Source organism: Brachycentrus maculatus, unplaced genomic scaffold (genome assembly GCF_059751285.1).
Source record: "Brachycentrus maculatus isolate JH-2025_06_01 unplaced genomic scaffold, ASM5975128v1 h1tg000163l, whole genome shotgun sequence".
NCBI lineage: Eukaryota > Metazoa > Arthropoda > Insecta > Trichoptera > Brachycentridae > Brachycentrus > Brachycentrus maculatus.
In genome coordinates, this window is record NW_028280916.1 from 52,419 (window position 1) to 70,871 (window position 18,453).

Sequence of the window (18,453 nt, forward strand, 5' to 3'; positions counted from 1 at the left end):
TTCCAAGGTGCTCTCAGTCTGCGAGAAAAAAGGTTCACTCTTTATAATCCAAAAATGTGTTCATAAGTCGAGATTCTGAACTGAGACTATTTTTCTTATAAATTCTCATTCGTAATTGTGAAATAATAAAATTCTGTGTGTATTCCCGAATTGTTTGTGACCTTTTGAGGTGTTTGTAATCCAAGGTTCTAATTCTATACCTAAAGATAGTTTGCGATGCCTTGCGTACCTTGCACCTTACCTTCAGTTATTTGTCGCACGAGGAATGGAGGCCAAATAAAACACAAGTGTATTATAAATAACATTGTTTTGATATACTGCTTTATTCTGTAACAAGATCTGTATCTGGGGCTCCCAAGGCAGCTACAACTGAATACAAAAGTCCTTTCTCATCAAATGCTAGGTAAGTATATACAACATATAGTTATGATATTCTGACGTGAGATTTCACCCGCTAACTTAATTTTGCGTAATAACAACGCGCACTTGACAACCTACCAGTAACTTCACCATACAGTGTCCCTAAACAATTCCAAATATTCCATAAGTAAATTGGCATTCAGACACTCCAAAACATCGTTACAACATGATATTAGGTTTACTATAAATATGTAATATTTAGCCTATGTGTCACAATCCACAAGTTAGGCTCCTTTAATCTTTCGGGCCGTTTATTTTCCTTTGTCATTGATCGTGCTATATAGTCGATACATATTTGGGTTGAAAATTTTCTTGTAAAAATTTTCATAAAAAACCTTAACTATGTAGAAATTTACAATATTTACCTATTTAACCTAAGGGAAATCAACATTTAACAAATGAATAAACATTGATAAACTCGTAATAGGATTTTTTTCACATTTGTTCAACACATGTATTAGTTACGACAAACACTCGTTTTATAATAACCAAGAGTGAAATAGTATAAATTTTATGTTGAGTACACGTAGACCCCAAGGCTCGCCACTAGTAGCTTTGTATCAATGGGCAGGAACAACTTGCGCTTTGAATTCTCATATACTAACTTGTGGTTATCGTTCTACAAATTATTTTGTTTTATCATATGCAAAATGATTGATACTTATCGATGTTGGTTGTACACAGTAATATCACTGTTAACAAATAACCTTATTATTTGCACTCGTCAATTCAAAATTGAAGAGACCAAAATTCAAAAATCTTTCAAATTAACATAATTAGTAAAAATATATTTTCCATTATAAAAGATCTACACAGGCCGCAGTCACGTCAGGAGCCTTATGGAGAGGCAATGAACCCAATCGGAATAAGTAATAGGGAAACAATGGACATTTCAAGAAATCAAAGGAAAATGATGATTCTCTGTATTTTAGTGTCAAAATAAAAACAAAATATGTAATTTACAGTATATGGATATATAAAATTTATAGTTATTCATTCAATGTAGTCGGATAATAAATATTATTTTCCAGCCAAAAGATGAAACACCAAAAACAGTAATTTTTAGAAATCACTGCCGAGCCATTACAAAAAGAAAATAATATACTTTATTATTAATGAATATGTAGTAGCACGGCATCGGAAAATGTAAAATTTTTGCTCAGTTAAACATATTTTTTGCTACGCATATTATGTACATTTGGTTAGTATTGGAAGTTGAATTGTATATAAACTAGAGAAACAAAATGAGTGTATTTGCTATTCACTGGAAGGTATAAAATAGAGAAATAATTTTTCTATTAGTCAAAACGGCTAAATAGAGACTTTCGCCACATTCGCAAAAGGATAATTGTCTGTCTACTGAGACATTTCAATAGCCTCTTGTAAATATGCATCCCGAGACTGTAAAATCAGTTTCTTCTAGACGATTTATCGAGACAATCCAATGAGTTGGAACACTTTCTAAGTTTCGGAGCCAATAGCTATCCCAACCACTCGCGCGCCAGATTGGCTTGTCTATCGGCCTTTGTTACCGCACATTCCGAGCCAGCTAGCGGGACAGTCCATAGCCCATCACATCAGCGCATCCGTCATCAGTCACCATACATTATAACATAAATAGACAATTATCAAATAATATTTACACGAGGATCTACTTAGGAGCTAAGCAGATTTAAACAAAACTAACTTGACAGCCATTATTGTAATATTATTTATTACACGGGCAACATCAAACGTCACTATCAAGTACATAGTAGAACTGCCCACGCTATTGGCTGGCGAGTGAATGCGACAACTTGGAATGCATCGTCATCGGAATGACTTTGTGTAGCCCCGCAATAGTTCTCGTGTAAACGTCGTATTACAGCCTCCGGTGGATCGGCTCCGCACAGCGAAACATTATTCCGATAACGTGAAAAATCAAATAAATATAGATCGAGACCTATTTACTCGTATACATACTCTCAAATTACAAAATCTATAATAACTAAAATAAATTAATATTTTGTGTCATATTTATAACGTAAAACTAATACGGTGTGAGTAAAAATAGTGTGCACATATCTGTCTACCCCCCTTCCGGATCAGTCCCCCTCTCGCTGTTCCGAGAGGTTTCCCGGATCAGCGAGACAATTGGAGGTTTCCCCGGAAAACGGATGTTTCCTCGTGAAAGTAACATATTAATCGGGAACACCCAATTCCTCGGCTAACGGCTCTGGAGGTATTTACAAACATAATTTATTTGTGACCTCCTATAATAGCTCTTATAAAGTTCCGTAGTATTATTTAGGAAAAAGTTAAACTAAAGATTTCTTTGTAAAAGAAAAAAACATACGAAAGATCGAATAGTAAAATAAAAATAGTCCGAAGTTTACGGTATTAGTAAACTGATTTTTGAGACAGTTTCATAATCAATTAACAATATTGACACTTTCGACAACACCGTCCGGGTCTAAATAGAACCGACAATATAATTTTACCTAACGAGCAAATTTGTAACTTTCACTCCCAGCGTTGGAAATTTGTTTATTTTTTTATTTCAATATTTAGCGATAAGTTTAAAAAGGTCAGTTCTTTGGAATTGTCAATAGTAGGATTTGTTCATTACTATTAAAGATAAGCGATGACTTAGATCAGATAGTTACATTTGTAGCTGCGTATTAACCCGTCGAGTGCTGAATTTTCAATCATTTTCAAACGACGGAAAATCTAATATTACTTTGCATATTTTACATAAAATAAAACATGATTCGGATTAAATAGTCAGTACTTTGATAAGTGATACGTAAGAGATTGGAACTCGACAGTGCGTCGAGACCGCTCTTCGGGTTAATATACATAAAACATTTACCGCCGTAAATAATCTCTCACATAAATTGATATCCCGCTATATTCTCCGAGGTAATATCGCGACACATTGTCCTGGATAGAGTCGAGTCGCGTGGCGACACTACGCACGGATCACACAAACACTCGTCCGCTCCGATATGTCCGACCGAGAGCGGCGTCACTAGCCCGCACCCTCCCCGCCTGGCCTCTGCCCACCTTCACTCCGCTCACCAGAGTCGCTCGTCAGGTTCGTCTTCCCCGCGCGCTGTCTGCGCGGTCAGTAGTAGTGGGGGTAGGGGGTGGACGGCCAGGTCGGGGGCTAGCTGAGGCGCGCCCGCTTGGGGGGCGCCTCGTCCCCGTTGAACAGCATGTACTTGAGTTGGGGCATGTACTTCATGACGTCCCCCACCTGTACCAACGCGACTCCCGTCTCAGAGTTGTTCTTGCACTTTCCCGCGTTGCGCAAGATCTGCGTCTGGATCCTGAAAAATGAATTTTACCATTACTGACATCGTTCATCTCGCAAAATTTAAATGTTTACAGATCTGCACTAAATCAATAAGTTCGCACCCACTTTCTAAAAATAAATCTTACAAAATTATTTTTAATATTTCAAGAATTTCCAAATCCCTATCACGTTACATTTCCATTATAAATGATTTTAAGTAATCAGGAATTCTAGTTTGTAAAATTTCTGCATTTTAGTGCAATTTAATAATTTCATATCGGTTTAACACAGGATTGGTCATGTATTGTAACAACTCTAATTAAGATTTCAATAGAATACAGTAAGCAGAACAGATTTGCAGCTAAAGGATTTTTTGGTGCAACATTGGAAATGTAACTTTTTGGTGAGGACCTTCCATATACATATTTGCACAAATAATGGAATTAAGCTACGAAGAATTGTAATTGAGAAATTATACACATCTCAACCAAGAAACGGAATATGGAAATCTGGACACTCACAAGGCCCGTGATCTGTGATTCGATTTAAGTAATAACTTCATACATTGTGTAACATTCATTGTACTCCCAATCAGAGTCGAATGAAACGTGAGCGAACTATAGCATTTATAAAAGTGGAGAGGAAAATGACGGCTCACCTATTCCCCTTGAAGAGTTCGATGCCGAGTATCTCGAGGACTTGTCTGCAGAACTGCAGCGCCACGGTGGGGAAGAAGTAGCTCACCAGGTCGGGGAGGGTCATGAGCAGCTCGGTGTAGATGTACGGCTTCATGTTGATGCACGGGATCATCATGCTCTCCACCAGCGCTTTCTGGACCTGGGTGTAACATATAATAACATGAAACCACATGAAGACGGCCGATATCAATTGACTTGTTGGAAGGCGACATGCTGGTAAGTATGCATCATGGTGTGGAACTCCATTTATAAAGATGTAGATGACTCAAATTTGAGATGATATATTCTTCATCTTCTAGCCCTTATCTTAAAGGTGGAAACATAACGTCGCAACATCGCTCGCGGCGAGCATCAGCGAGCATCCGAAACTATGGATGAAGCGCTCGACTCGCTGTACTGACTGCCTGAATGCTTGCATCGTAACATATTACGTTATGACGAAATGCTCCAGGCAGTCTTCACCCTAACAGGTTTTATTTCAAACATAAACAGTATTTTTTTTGTAACATTAAAATTAATAAGCTTAGTTTCTTCTTCTTCTAACCTTTATCTGCACCCAATAATGCATAGGGCACTGCATCATAAAAATGCAATGTTATCTTGATAGTTAACGCATGAAGGAAAGGTGATTAGCTGTCCGCTTCAGGTGAAATAAATATTTGAGTGAAAAATATCACTTATATTTATTTGATCCCACCCTCTAAGAATCCAGTCCGGGACCTCCAGCACGGTAGATAAACACGCTAACCATTACACCACAGAGACGGACATGATATATCAGATAAACATTAAGCTAAAGTAGGTTCGCATCATAGATAGAGATGGTGTGTGTTACCTTATAGGGGATATGTGCGCTGGATGTGGCCACGTCTGCGATGGCAGTGAGGCGCTTGGTGGAGGGGTCGGGAGGCAGGGGGTTGGGCAGATGGTGGTGGCCGTTAGTGGCCGCGGGGGGCAGGCGTCCCCCCCCTCTGGTCGACACTGATCCCTGGTGAGCTCTAAACAAAGCAATCGCATACAATGAAATCCCCGCTACTGAATGGATATAATTTTTTTTTTTAAACACTGATATGCACCCAAATGGTGCATGCTTCATATAAGCGCAGTGTTATCTTGATCGTTTACACATGAAGGAAAGGTGATCAGCCCTCCGCTTCAGGGACCAGTCCAGGGTAATATTGAATAAATATTACAGTGAAAAAATCACTTATATTTATTAATTAATCATTAATATGAATTAATCATACAAATAATTTCATCAATTGATTCGGCAGTCACAATACATTTTAAGAAATAGTGGTACATATTTAGTAAGTAAAACTTAATTAAACACATAAAAATAATGTTAAAAAAATGACAAGAATGGCACCTTGGTATGGTTTCCATATCTTTATGTTATTTACCTGAGTTGACACGGGTCAAAAATAGATGAAAAGTCATTTCCAAAATTTTTTTGAGAGGGAAACTTTTACTGTTTTTAAATGGTTTTCAGATTTTGGGACTTTTCATTGCCTAAAAGGATATTTTTCATCAAAATAAACTACTAAAATTCTTGACAACAGGAAGGGACTTAGTATGTCATGATTATTCCAAAAGATGTCTCCGCTTGTGTGTCATTGTACATGTCTGTGCATGCTCTAATATTAACACTGTAGAAAGCCTAGTAAATGAGTAGGAAGATAAATAAGTAAAAAAAAATATAAAAATTGCTGTCGCTGCGGTTGTAGTAATTAAAGTTAAATTAAAAAAAGATAATGTAATCTTCAAACTGACAGAAAAAATTAAAATGCAAGAAACAAGGGGGCGGTAGGAAAGAATGAGAAACATTACTCACGGAATGGAGTTGGCCTGAGACCTCACAAGCGGGGGAGGAGCTTGCTGTTGCTGCTGTTGCTGCTGCTGTTGCTGTTGCGCCATGGCCATGGTTAGTGCACTACTAGGGAACTGCAACCCACAATTACGTATCTTTAGACGCATTCATTCCATTTTACAATTCACATTTTTCAATGAAGATCAAAACCTCTGGCCGGAGAAGAATAGTAGGTTCTTTGTGAGAAGAAAGTAAGAATAGCATCAATACATCATAGTGCATTGGTTTTGAGATCCAAGTTGAATCTGGCGTGTATTCCGTTGTGAATGAGAGTGACCTGGGTCACCGAATCCCTCGAAGTAAGGGAATATATATGTAGCTCCTAACTCACTCCCAAGCCGGAATAACATATTCACGCCCAACTTGATAAAGCTCCATTGGTGACTTGTAACCAATTTTACTATGAGAAATGGCTAAGTTTGCTTTCTTCTAAGCCTTATCCGCACCCAGCGGTGCATCATATCGACGCAGTGTTATCTCGATTGTCAATAGCACGAAGGCAAGGTGATCAGCCCTGCACTTCGGGTACCAGTCCAGGGTGATATTAAATAAATAAGAAAGTGAAAACCACATATTTATTTTGACTCCCCCGGGAGTTGAACCCGGGACCTCGAGCAGGCAGCCAGATGCGCTGACCGTTGCGGCGAAGGTTGGATACCCGTACTTTTACAAGCTTGCGCAACCAAACATGTCAATGTAACCTCGGATACAATGAGCAGGGTATCGGTAGTGCCCCATTAAGAGCCGGTAAGTGAAGAATGTTACCTGTTGCTGCAGCTGCCTCGCCTGGGCCTGTGTGAGTCCCGCATGCGCCCCCGACCCGCCCCCCCGCCCGACCCCTCCCCCCGCGCCGGCACCGTACCGAGCCGCAGCGGCCACCTGCGCCTACAAACATAAGTGTCATCCGGTTACATTCGCTTCAATCCATCTGCACAATCACATTTTTCCGCACCGAACGCAAGATCATCACAATTAATGCGTCTAGTTTTAGCGTGTTAGTTTTGTTTAATTTTTTTCTACTTTCTTATTTGTGTTTCGGTCTTGTTAACCTTATTCCCATGTACCAAAATGAGAAATGAAAATTTCATCGGGAATATTATATAAATAAATAAGTAAAAAAACAATATAAAAGTAAAAGATACCTGAGCCATCCTGTAGACCTGCTGCGTTTGGGCTTGAGTGAGACCTTGTGAGAAAGGTGGCTGTCCATTTATAAGGCCGTTCCATCCGTTATTTAAAGCCTGAAGAAAAATTATAAAATTAGTCTTTTTTTATTATTTGATTCGTCACTTTGTGGTAAAATCTTTCCATTTTTAACCTTTCCGGGAGGACAATAATTGATGCCCGACTTTCTCTGGGGAGTGGGTTCTTTTTACATGACAAAAACATATATTTTAGGAAAACCTATGTATTATAAACATGGAAATTTTTTTAAATTAAAAAATAAATAAATAAAACACCTCTTCGAAATATTTTTAAATTTTGACAAAATTATATACAAATATCCACAGATGTCATTGCTATACTACAAGGTACATATGCCGTCTGACGGACGCACTTCGACGTTCATGAACGTCGATACTCCTTTGAGGAAAGTTTCACCGACATTCATTTACGTCCATACTTCCTAAAAGGTTAATTTAAGTTTTACTTAGATATCACTTTAAGTAAATACCACTTTTTTTTTTAATCCATTACTTTTTTTTTTGTTTTTAATGATAAACGCATGGCTAAAATCTAAAGGTTGAAATTAGATTACTTTTACACAGGTATTGATGTTGATCCCAGTAGGAGTGAGAGCACCGACCAAATTTCCTGTCTCCTAAACTAACCTTAGTCCACCCCGATAGTGTAATGGTCAGCTCCCCCACATATCGCTCACCCCTTTCAAGACCGTCATAAATCAAAAATTAACAATTTTCAGTTGTGCATGTTTTCGGAATACCCAGAAAATGTACTATATCCCAGCAAAAGCGGCATATTTTTAACTTAATATTTACCCGCTACAGGGCAGAAAATGTTGTTTTTGCATTTTGAGGAAAAGTAATTGTTTGATTATTTTTTCAATATCCTAAATATTTTTCAAATGGAGAAAAAACCTTCAGGTTTTACCTAAAAATATCTGTTGCATAGTAAAAAGTTCAGTAAGTGGCTTGATATTTATTTTTAATACATTGTATTATATTTTTAAACTTTAAAAACGTTCTCCTGAAAAATCAAGTTTGATTTATGACGTTTTTGAAAGGAGTGAGTGATATCTCATCCCGGTCCAATCTCTTATATTGCGCAGCCAAGGTGTTTGCCTTCTGTCCTTCAATTTTCCCCATCAGTATCGTTTGAAGCTTACTTTACCTCTCTCCCAGCATGTGTGATTTTTAAGATAAAGTTATTTTATTACCTGGATAGCGACGGAGGCGATAGAAGCGTGCTGCGTGGCCATGTTGGTCCGCTGGGCCGCGACCATCTGCTGCGAGGTGGGGCGGCGCCCCCGGCCCGTGCCGGCGCCCGCCGTGGCCCCCCCCGCGCTCACGCCCAGGCCTGGTGGTGCCGGCGGGGCCCGCGTCCACTGACCCCCGCCACCCAGAGAACCTGAAACATTGCCATTAGGTGTTACAAGAAATGACACGATAGAGCTGAAAATTATAATTATTCATGGCTTTTCAATACATACATATGTGATCATTTCACACTTCTTCATTCAAACCCTCATCTGTACCTGATGGTGCATAGGGCACTGCATCATATAAACGCAGTGTTATCTTGACCGTTAACACATGAAGGAAAGGTGATCAGCCTTCTGCTTATAGCCTAGAATTTTCACTCATGAATTACATGAAATTATAGTAATTTTAAACATAAAGAGTAAATCCACTCACGAGTAGGTATAGGCTATAAAACTTAAAAAGTTGAAGCCTGAGTAGGGTCGTGATAAGCGGTGTTGCATAAACCGTAGCTAGATATCTGTAGCTAGAGTCACTTGGATATTAGATAATTCGTGCTAACCATTACACTATGGATTTCACATTTACTGCAATGATACCAAACACGCTGCAAGAATCTTTGCGAATAACAAAGCAAGAAGATTGTGTGCGGTTTCAATGGAATTAATTTTGTAAATTGAGAATATAATGTGTTTCTAGAATATTGGTGATTCTTCTGTGACCCGAATCCGAATCCAGATAGTCTGCAGGTTAAATCCATCATTAACTATGTGGATACAAGGTGAGATCAATCTGGATTTTGGATACATTTGATGATATATAAATGACATGAGTGAAGTTCAGGGTGGAGGACATCACTGATTTATGGGAAAAGAATTAGAAGAGGAAAAGAAGAATAGTAGTAACAGGTAGGACACTCAGGGTTTCATTTTTCTTATTTTTCCATATTACAGAACACTGAAAATGTTTTAAAATAATTGTTGTATAATTTTATCCCTTCTTTGTATACCACAATTTAGCCACAAACTAAATTTTACAGAATATAAACATATTTTATTTTATGTTTTCCTTAGTAAATACCACTATTTATTGAAATGTATTGTAACACGTTTCTCCGCGTAATTCCGCAGAATGCATCGAAACACGTGTCACAATACATTTCAAGAAATAGTGGTATTTACCAAGTAATACTTAAATTAAAAATATTTTATTTTGTACATTTGTACTCAATTGGCCGTGTTTAAATCCAAGAAAAATACAATAAGTTAATTTTTTTTATAAACCTCTGTATAATGAAATGAGGTAAATGGAGTGGCCGATTTACTAACAGAGGCGTATAATATAATCAAAGACCCTTTTTTTAATTTCTGTTTAAATGGGTGTATAAGGTTCATCTTGTTTATATTACTTTATTCTAAGTTTTTTTTTTACAATACCAAGATTTTTTATTTATTTATTTAATTACATAAATGTTTTGTCACTTGTTTTTCTTACGATTACTACTTGATGATATGTTTCTCAAAAAAATTACAAACGTAAAAATAGTGTTGGGTTTTGGTCCCGTGGTTAGTGTTGCGGACTCTTGAGTCAGAGTTTCTCGGTTCGAACCCACTTCACTACAATTTGATACGTATTTCTAATAATGAGCCGCTAGGCTCACAGAAATAGTATGAAATTGAAGAATTTTCGTAAATAATTATCTTTAAAAGAATACAAAAAATGTATTGTGAAAAGTAATACCAAATATATTTGTACAAGACATATGATTAATAAGTAACTGTGGCTTTTACGGTTATCCGATTGTATTTGTTACTGTATCTTGGTTTTTATTCCTTCTCAGCTTATGTTTTTGATGCCAAATTGAACCATAAATGCGCAATATACAAGTAAATTCATGCACTAATTGGCGTGATTAGCTTTAAATCAATCCAAAATTTGAATCAATTAAGGACTTCTTATAAAGAAATCTGTTCGGTTTTTTTATTTGATCGCCCATGTCTAATTTGTATAATAGTGCCATGCCAATGTTACCACATAATTTCATTCATAGCTCTCACACATTTTTTACAAGTCATAATATTGTAATTTGTTTTTTTTTTTCTTTTTATTTATTTAGATATAAACGGATGAAACGCTTTAAAAATGTTTTTGTATACTTATTATAAATTATGCATAACTAAACCATATTAATGTTTTTTTTTATCTCTTGAAAAATTTCAGTATTTCAAAGTGCATAAATTGTTAATAATAATATGCAATAAAATAACAATTCTTTATTTTATTAATATTTTTAATAAATGAAATCAATACACTATGGACGGGAAAGGTACTTTTTCTACCCATTCGGTCGATTGATGCTTAATGCCGGGAAGGGTATGTTTACCTTCAGCGCCGGCCTCATTTTAAAGTCAGAAAAGAAGTAATTACATATTTAATGTTTTTATATAAATATTAGTACCAATCTCTTTGTTAAGATCTTAACTGTATGTACATAATTATCAAATCCCGTCGCCAGCGGTCCGCAGGCGTAAAAAACACCCTTCGGAAATGTGTTAAGTAAAGTAAGGAAAACACAGGCATCTCAGATTTATCGCAGATGGCGTCACACTAGGTTTTAACATAAAAATAGCTATCTTACTACTTCTACTACTACCATCACGCCATTTCACCGCAGGGGTAGGCAGAGAGGATGGAATGGCACACTCTTCTGTCCTGACGTACACTCCTCGCTTCCTTCACATCCATACATCTAGTCGTACATGCCCTCCGATTGCGCAGACTTTTACACCACCAGGTTTTAGGTTCTGATTGATCTGATCGTGCCAAGTCTTTTTAGGCCGTCCTCGTTCTGTACTCCTGCTCACATTTGCCACATATATTTTTTTGGTCATTCTCTCGTTATCCATTCGTTCCACATGTCTATACCACCTTAAAGAATAAATAGCTATCTTTTTACTAATAATAATATTGAAAGAACACTAAAAATTGTAATGAGTTCAGGTATTAGAATTTCATTCATTCAAACCCTTATCCGCACCCCAATGGTGCATAGGGCACTGCATCATACAAACGCAGTGTTATCTTGATCATTAATTCATGAAGCAAATAAGGTCCAGGGAATAAATATGGAATAAATATTATAGTGAAAAAATCACTTATATTTATTTGTCCTCCCTGGGAATCGAACCCGGGACCTCAAGAACGGTAGCCGAGTGTGCTGACCATTACACTACGGAGGCGGACAAATTAGAATTTAGAAGCACAAAATTAAAATTTAAAAAGTTTTAAAGTGATATTGTAAATTAAATCATGTTAGAATTTAAAATCCCTCCCGGAGGAAAAGGTATTTATTAGTCGGCTGAAACATTTTGCTTTTTAGCTGCAAATGTACTAAAACTGCATCTCATTCTTGATACTAAATAAAATACTTTCATATTTTTTTACAATGTCATTTTTTTTAAATGAAGAGTAAAATTTCAGTCAGGTTAGGAGTCGAAATAATTGGCAGACATATGAACGTGGGAGAGGCGAAGAATGTTTGCAAAGACAGAGTGGTGTAGCGTTCTATTCTCTCTGCCTTCCTCTGTGGGAAAGCGGCGTGATGGTTAGTTAGTTAGAAATATTTGAATTCCTATTATATTCACAAATATTTCTATTTTATACTATTTTCGTAAAGGTAAGCGGCCTGTTATTAGAAAATAAGTTTCAAATTGTGATAGAGTGAGTTCAACAAAAATAAAAATTAACTCACAATGTTCATAGAAATGTAACTATGATAAATTCACATGGTAAAAGAAATAAGAAAAAAGAGGAATATTGGATTACATTTGTCATACTATGGACATAAAAGCATTTTTTAGATTCTCCTTGCATTTTTATCTTCGTTTTTATCCGCCTCCGTGGTGTAATGGTAAGCGTGTTTAGCTACCGCGCTAGAGGTCCCGGGTTAAATTCCCAGGGGGGTTGAAAATAAATACTAGTGATTTTACACTCTCCTGAAGCGCAAGAGTGATCATCTTTCATGTGTTTGAAGTCGAGATACCACTGCGTTTATATGATGCAGTGCCCTATGCACCATCGGGTGCGGATAAGGTTTAAAAGAAGAAACCAACCTTATTAGTTTTGATGTTACAAAAAAATTAGCAATCATATTTGAAATAAACCCTGTTATCAATCTATATAACATATTATTTTTTGACATCTCATCTAAGATGAAGAAGAACATGGAAGTCTGAGCATTTACGGGGCTGACAACCACCATAGGCTGGTTTAAGTATCACTTTACACACATGTAACGTTCACCAATTCTACCCATTGTTGACAACCGCACTACTCAAATTCTTTGAAGTTCTATATATATGAACCAATTTCGAAACGTTGTTCTTGAATCATTAGAACTTCACTAGAGACATCTATTATTGGTGAGATGAAAAGTATTTGGACACACTTAAAATGTTGTAAATCTATATTACAATAATGTAAGTAAATAATACTTATTCTATTATTAATTTTTAATATATTTAAAAAATTATTGATTATGTTATATTATTCTTTTTCTTGCTACCCACACCCAACAAAGAGCATGGTGTTAATTTGATAACTGATTATATGAAGACAGGGTGATCAGTTCTGTGTGTCAGATTTTTGGATCAAGGAGTGAGTATATTTTAAGGAATAGAGATGATATATCGCTTACTCCTTTAACAATGTCATATATCAAAAATCTTCAATTTTCATTTGTGCATGTTTTCGGATTGCCCAGAAACTATATCCCAGCAAAAGCGGCATATTTTTAACTTAATATTTACCCGCTACAGGGCAGAAAGTGTTGTTTTTTCATTTTGAAGAAAAGGTATTGTTTAATTTTTTTTTTTAATATACTAAATATTTTTCAAATGGAGAAAAAACATTCAGGTTTTACCTAAAAATATCTGTTGCAAGTGAAAAGTTCAATAAGTTGCTTGATATTTATTTTTGATACATTTTATTGTATTTTTTAAACTTTAAAAACGATCTCCTAAAAAATCAAGTTTTTTCATATGACATTGTTGAAAGGAGTGAGTGATATAGTTCAGGATCTTAAGATGAAGAATATTACTACTATGCAGGAAAGGAAAAGGAAGAGGAATAGTATGTCTTCTTCTTCTAAACCTTTTACGCACCCAATGGTGCATAGGGCACTGCAACAAATTAATGCATAGTTATCTTAATTGTTGATTGAACGAAGGCAGGGTGATCAGCCCTGCGTTTCAAATACCAGTCTAGGGTGATAAATAAATATGAAAATGAAAACCGCCTATATTTATTTTGACCCCCCCCTGGGAATCAAACCCAGGATCCCCAGCACGGTAGCCAGATGCGCTAACCACTACACTACAGAGGCGGACAGTATGTAGGAAAATGAAAATAGCACTCGGGATTGCATACCGACAATCGTTCAAGCTCATATCCCGAAGGCGCACAAGTCTCTTCAAGATAATTATATAATATATTAATAACTATATTATTATCATATTTTATTATATCAGCGGAAGCTAAACTGGCAGTGCACAACGGAGTCCTGGTTCCAACTCTATTGTATGGAAGTGAAACATGGAGTTGGCAAAAGAAGGATGAAAGTAGACTGAATGCAGTCGAAATGCGATCTCTCAGAAGAATGTGCGACAAAACGATGTATGATAGATGTACGAATAGTGAAATAAGGAAGGAATGCAAAGCTGAGATAAGCATTATCGATAAAATTAAGAAAGGTGTGTTGAGATGGTTTGGACATGTAGAACGAATGAGTGAGGAAAGAACGGTAAAACAAATTTATGAGGCGAATGTTAGCGGGAAAAGAAGCAGAGGAAGACCGAGAAAAACATGGCACGATCAGGTATGCCTAATACTTGAAAGTGGTCAGGTTAGGAGTCGTAACAATCGGCGGGTATGTATGAGGAGATGCATGAACGTGGAAGAGGCGAAGAATGTTTGCAAGGACAGAGTGGTGTGGCGCTCTATTCTCTGCCTACCCCTGCGGAGAAGCGGCGTGATGGTTAGTTAGTTAGTTTAGTTTCATATTTTATTATATAGGACAATAAACATTTGAAGTATCAATAATCAAGTGTTAAAATATAATGTTTTATTTGTAATAATTTTATGCCATAAATGTTTAAGCACTTCAAAACCTAGTAACGAGTTATTAAAAAAAAAAAAACAAAGTTATCTATGTAATTCAGTATTGCATCAATATTTTATTTGTTATGTTTACCGTTCTGTATTCTTAATGCAATTTTTCACATGTAGACAAAAAAATGACAGATTTTAATATACTTATAAGTAGCTACTCGGATTGCATCTACAAACCGTATCGTGTGAATATGATGAAATTTGCTAGTGTCAGCTTAAAAAAAACATTGAATTATTTGCATCTAAAAGCACTTTTTAAATTGTCATCCTAAGCATTTAGCTCGTAATTAGTCAACAATGTGCGGTATAAAGTAAGAAATTTGCTTGTCCCAGTTTAAAGAAATCAATCAATTATTTGCATTTAAAAGCACTTTTTAAAATGTCACCCTAAGCATTTAGCTGGTGATTAGTCATCAATGTGCGGTGGGTATGAAGTAGGCGTTGTCTGTAAGGAGAAGGGAGAAGGACGAGAGCACTCACCTTTGGAAGACACGAGCAGCTGCGACTCGGTCATCTTGTTGGGCCAGTACTCCTCGAACTCGGTGCCGGGAGGGAAGTAGCTCTTGATGTCGGTGAGGCTGATGACGGAGCAGGTCTCGCTGGCGAAGAGCTCGTTGCGGATGCCCTGCACCTTACAGCAGAACTTGAGGTAGGACAGGTCCCAGCCCTCGAGCTGGTCGGCCTTCAGCTTGAGGTTGTCGGTCTCGCCCTCGAAGTAGAAGAGCGGCACGAACTTGTGGCCGTCGCGCACCGTGTAGGGCACCACCGACTCCTTGTTGATGCGGATGAAGCCGCACTTGTCCTTCCGCTCGGCCTTGTCGTGCGCCAGCTTGTTGTAGCACACGTCCAGGAAGCCGTAGAACTCGTTGGCGTCCGCCAGCCGCACCACGAGGTCCTTCTGCGTGAAGAGGTCGCGCCCGAACTGGCCGTCGCAGTGCTTGTTGTTGATGTCGTTGAGCAGCCGGCTCTCCACCTCCGAGATGTAGTAGCTGCGGATGCAGGTGCAGCTGTAGATGTCCTGGTGCAGGTAGTTGAGGTACTTGTTGAGCAGCTTGATCTCCACCATGCGCACGGCGCAGTACTTCTCGCCCTGCCGGAAGATGTACGGGATGTGGCAGTCGCCCAGCTTGTCCCAGCCGAAGTGGCCCTTCCAGCTCGCGTCGTCCGAGAAGGCCTTCTTGTCGGGCTCCTGCGCCGGCGCGCCTGCCGGCCCCTTGCCGCGCGTCAGGAAGCTCAGGATGCCCAGCTGGCCGCCCGGAGCCGCGGCGTGCGGCGCTCCGGCCGGCCGCGCCGCGGCGCCGGCGGCCGCCAGCGCTTTAGCCTTGTTCGCTTCCACCATTTTCGCTGCCAACTCTCTGATCTCTGCTTCATCCGCCGGTTCTTCTTTCACTTTGGCGGGAAGAGAGTCCGACATCTCTCGGAATGTTCCCGGGAAGGCGCGTCTACGAGGCTACCGACACGGGCCGTCGGACGAGCATCGCAACCTCGGAATGAAACCCCTGGAAAAGAAAACTTATATTCGGTTCATATTGTCTTCACTGGAGTTCACGACACGATCGTTCCAGCATTTTTGTGACATACATATGTAGACAACATCCGCCGTAGCATTTATTTACATGTCCGTGAATGACAGTTCACCGACGGATCTCGATAAGTGCAACGATGACATCGATGATAACGTCACGACGTGTGCGAGAGGAACATGGGTGATTTTAAGCGCGATCGGGATGCATTCTAGTTTTTACCCTCGTTTACTTCTGAGACATGCTACGATACGAAGGCGGAGGTCAACACTGGCGCCATTTTTGTTTCACTTCATTGGTAAACTGCAAACACACCACCGATAACAGAAAACACAACCTCGGTGGATTTTCACGTGTCGAATATCAATAATGACAAAAGTATATCTACGACAACTGCCGATTACTGTACATTTATCCTACGACAGTCGCCGCGATCGGTGCGCCGTGCAATACTTTCCGGCGAATTCCAAAATATTAGGCGCAAACTCTAGCTTAGGGAAATGCTCGTTCTGTTTCATAGCTTCGCACAGGGTACCCGTTAATACAGCCCTATTTTTCATCGTCGTGAGTCACTGTTAATCAAAATGGCCGCCGTTCACGCTCACGACCAATGGGAGGCTGCCATTTGGCAGTTGAAAAAAAACTACCTACTCACAAAGCATGGGGTCCCTGTGCGAAACTATTTCCCAAGGACTTTCATTTTGGGGCTCATTCTGGCAAATTTTAAGTATTCATTAACTTGTTTATATTCCCATAATCCTCGTACCTATAGAACCTTCGAGGTTCCTAAAAATATTATATTTCTGCATGAATCTATATAGTTCCGAGAATCTAAGGGGATTAGGTATATTCTTACGAAAAACTAAAATTTTCAAAACTATAGTACCATCTTTAGCTCACAGTCGTGAGATGGTGTAGATTTTGTCGTAAGAGCCTGGTACTGATGTTCCGTCGGGTTGTGCCGTAAGTGGTAAAGAACGTAAATGAGCCTTATGCACCCGGCCATAAGGTAATAGGTATAAAATTCCTCATTCGATTTTCGCCTTTAATTAAAATTTCAAGGCCAATACCCTGCGTGCGCACTTTATTACGGTACAGAAAGAGATAGCTGCGAACATAAATAGAATTTTAGAACATAATACCTACTTACTCTAAGCCTACTTATTTTTTATGCACCACATGTACATTTTATTTATTTCTTTGATTTATTATTGAATGAATATGATATATAGTATCACATGTCCATTATTCGATATATCTATATAGAAGACTTTTACTAAATCGGGTATTATTACAAATTACTGAACACATCAGTATTGTTTTCTATAAATTAAAAAATTAATACACTGAAGTGCTATAGTTTGCTTACATATGCAAACACATTTTTTTTAGTAAATTTATGAAGTGTGTACATACGTTATTCACGAATTATGTACATTATCTATTTAAACCAATATGTATTAAATATATATACACATTTATATACATACATTTCTTTTAAATAATGACGATCTTAGTAATCAAATTTTAAATTAGATCAAAATTAATGGTCGAGATTAAGCGCCACTGACACGCCAGTTTTTTTTATAATCCTATATCTGTACACACTACAAACTAATACTTGCTAAATATCAGATTATATTAAAACGAATTGATTTTAAATGCAGATTGGTTTTATTGTAATGTAATGTAGGTAATTTTAATGATTTTTTGCCTAGTCTGTAATAAAAACAGCCTCAATACATGAGCTCGACCTACAATAGTATCTCGTTCGCTCGGAAATTAATACAAAGCCTTTATTAAAAGGGACTATAATTTATATTCTACGCAAACATTGATGAACAAAAGACGCTATCTTTTCGACTCGGGCATGGATAACTTTTTACTTTCCTGTCTTGAAATGGATATTTTTAGACACAATCTAGAACAGGGTTTCTCAACTGAAGAGTGCCGAGTGTATCTTATTACATTTTTCTTTCAGAATTGAAGTTTATAAAATAAGAACAGTTATACACCTCAATGGAATTAAGATTCGCGGTGTTGATTAATACAATTA

The 18,453-nt window shown here is 37.8% G+C and overlaps 1 protein-coding gene across 2 annotated transcripts; it reads right to left on the reverse strand.

Moving 5' to 3' along the window:
- Positions 1-290: 290 nt before the first annotated feature.
- On the reverse strand, positions 291-16,908 carry LOC148308473 (uncharacterized). 2 transcript variants are annotated; one of them, XM_088261649.1, is made up of 9 exons: positions 16,456-16,595; positions 15,355-16,373; positions 8,664-8,854; positions 7,408-7,506; positions 7,031-7,150; positions 6,230-6,339; positions 5,231-5,393; positions 4,356-4,534; positions 1,323-3,731 (listed from the first exon to the last, which is right to left on the reverse strand). In XM_088261649.1, the coding sequence occupies exons 2-9, from the start codon at positions 16,286-16,288 to the stop codon at positions 3,569-3,571; spliced, it is 1,959 nt and encodes a 652-aa protein (XP_088117775.1). In that variant the 5' UTR covers positions 16,289-16,373; positions 16,456-16,595; the 3' UTR covers positions 1,323-3,568. The 2 variants fall into 2 exon arrangements, with proteins under 2 accessions (XP_088117774.1, XP_088117775.1); XM_088261648.1 differs by having other exon boundaries at positions 291-3,731; positions 15,355-16,908.
- Between the last annotated feature and the right edge of the window lie 1,545 nt (positions 16,909-18,453).

Bases quoted from the DNA above. Each gene is read 5' to 3' on its own strand.
- LOC148308473 (XM_088261648.1), bottom strand. From the start codon at position 16,288: ATGTCGGACTCTCTTCCCGCCAAAGTGAAAGAAGAACCGGCGGATGAA. The intron at 8,855-15,354 runs GTGAGTGCTCTC...GCAATGTTTCAG, and splicing joins GCTGCTCGTGTCTTCCAAAG to GTTCTCTGGGTGGCGGGGGT. The intron at 5,394-6,229 runs GTGAGTAATGTT...TGCTTTGTTTAG, and splicing joins TCTCAGGCCAACTCCATTCC to AGCTCACCAGGGATCAGTGT.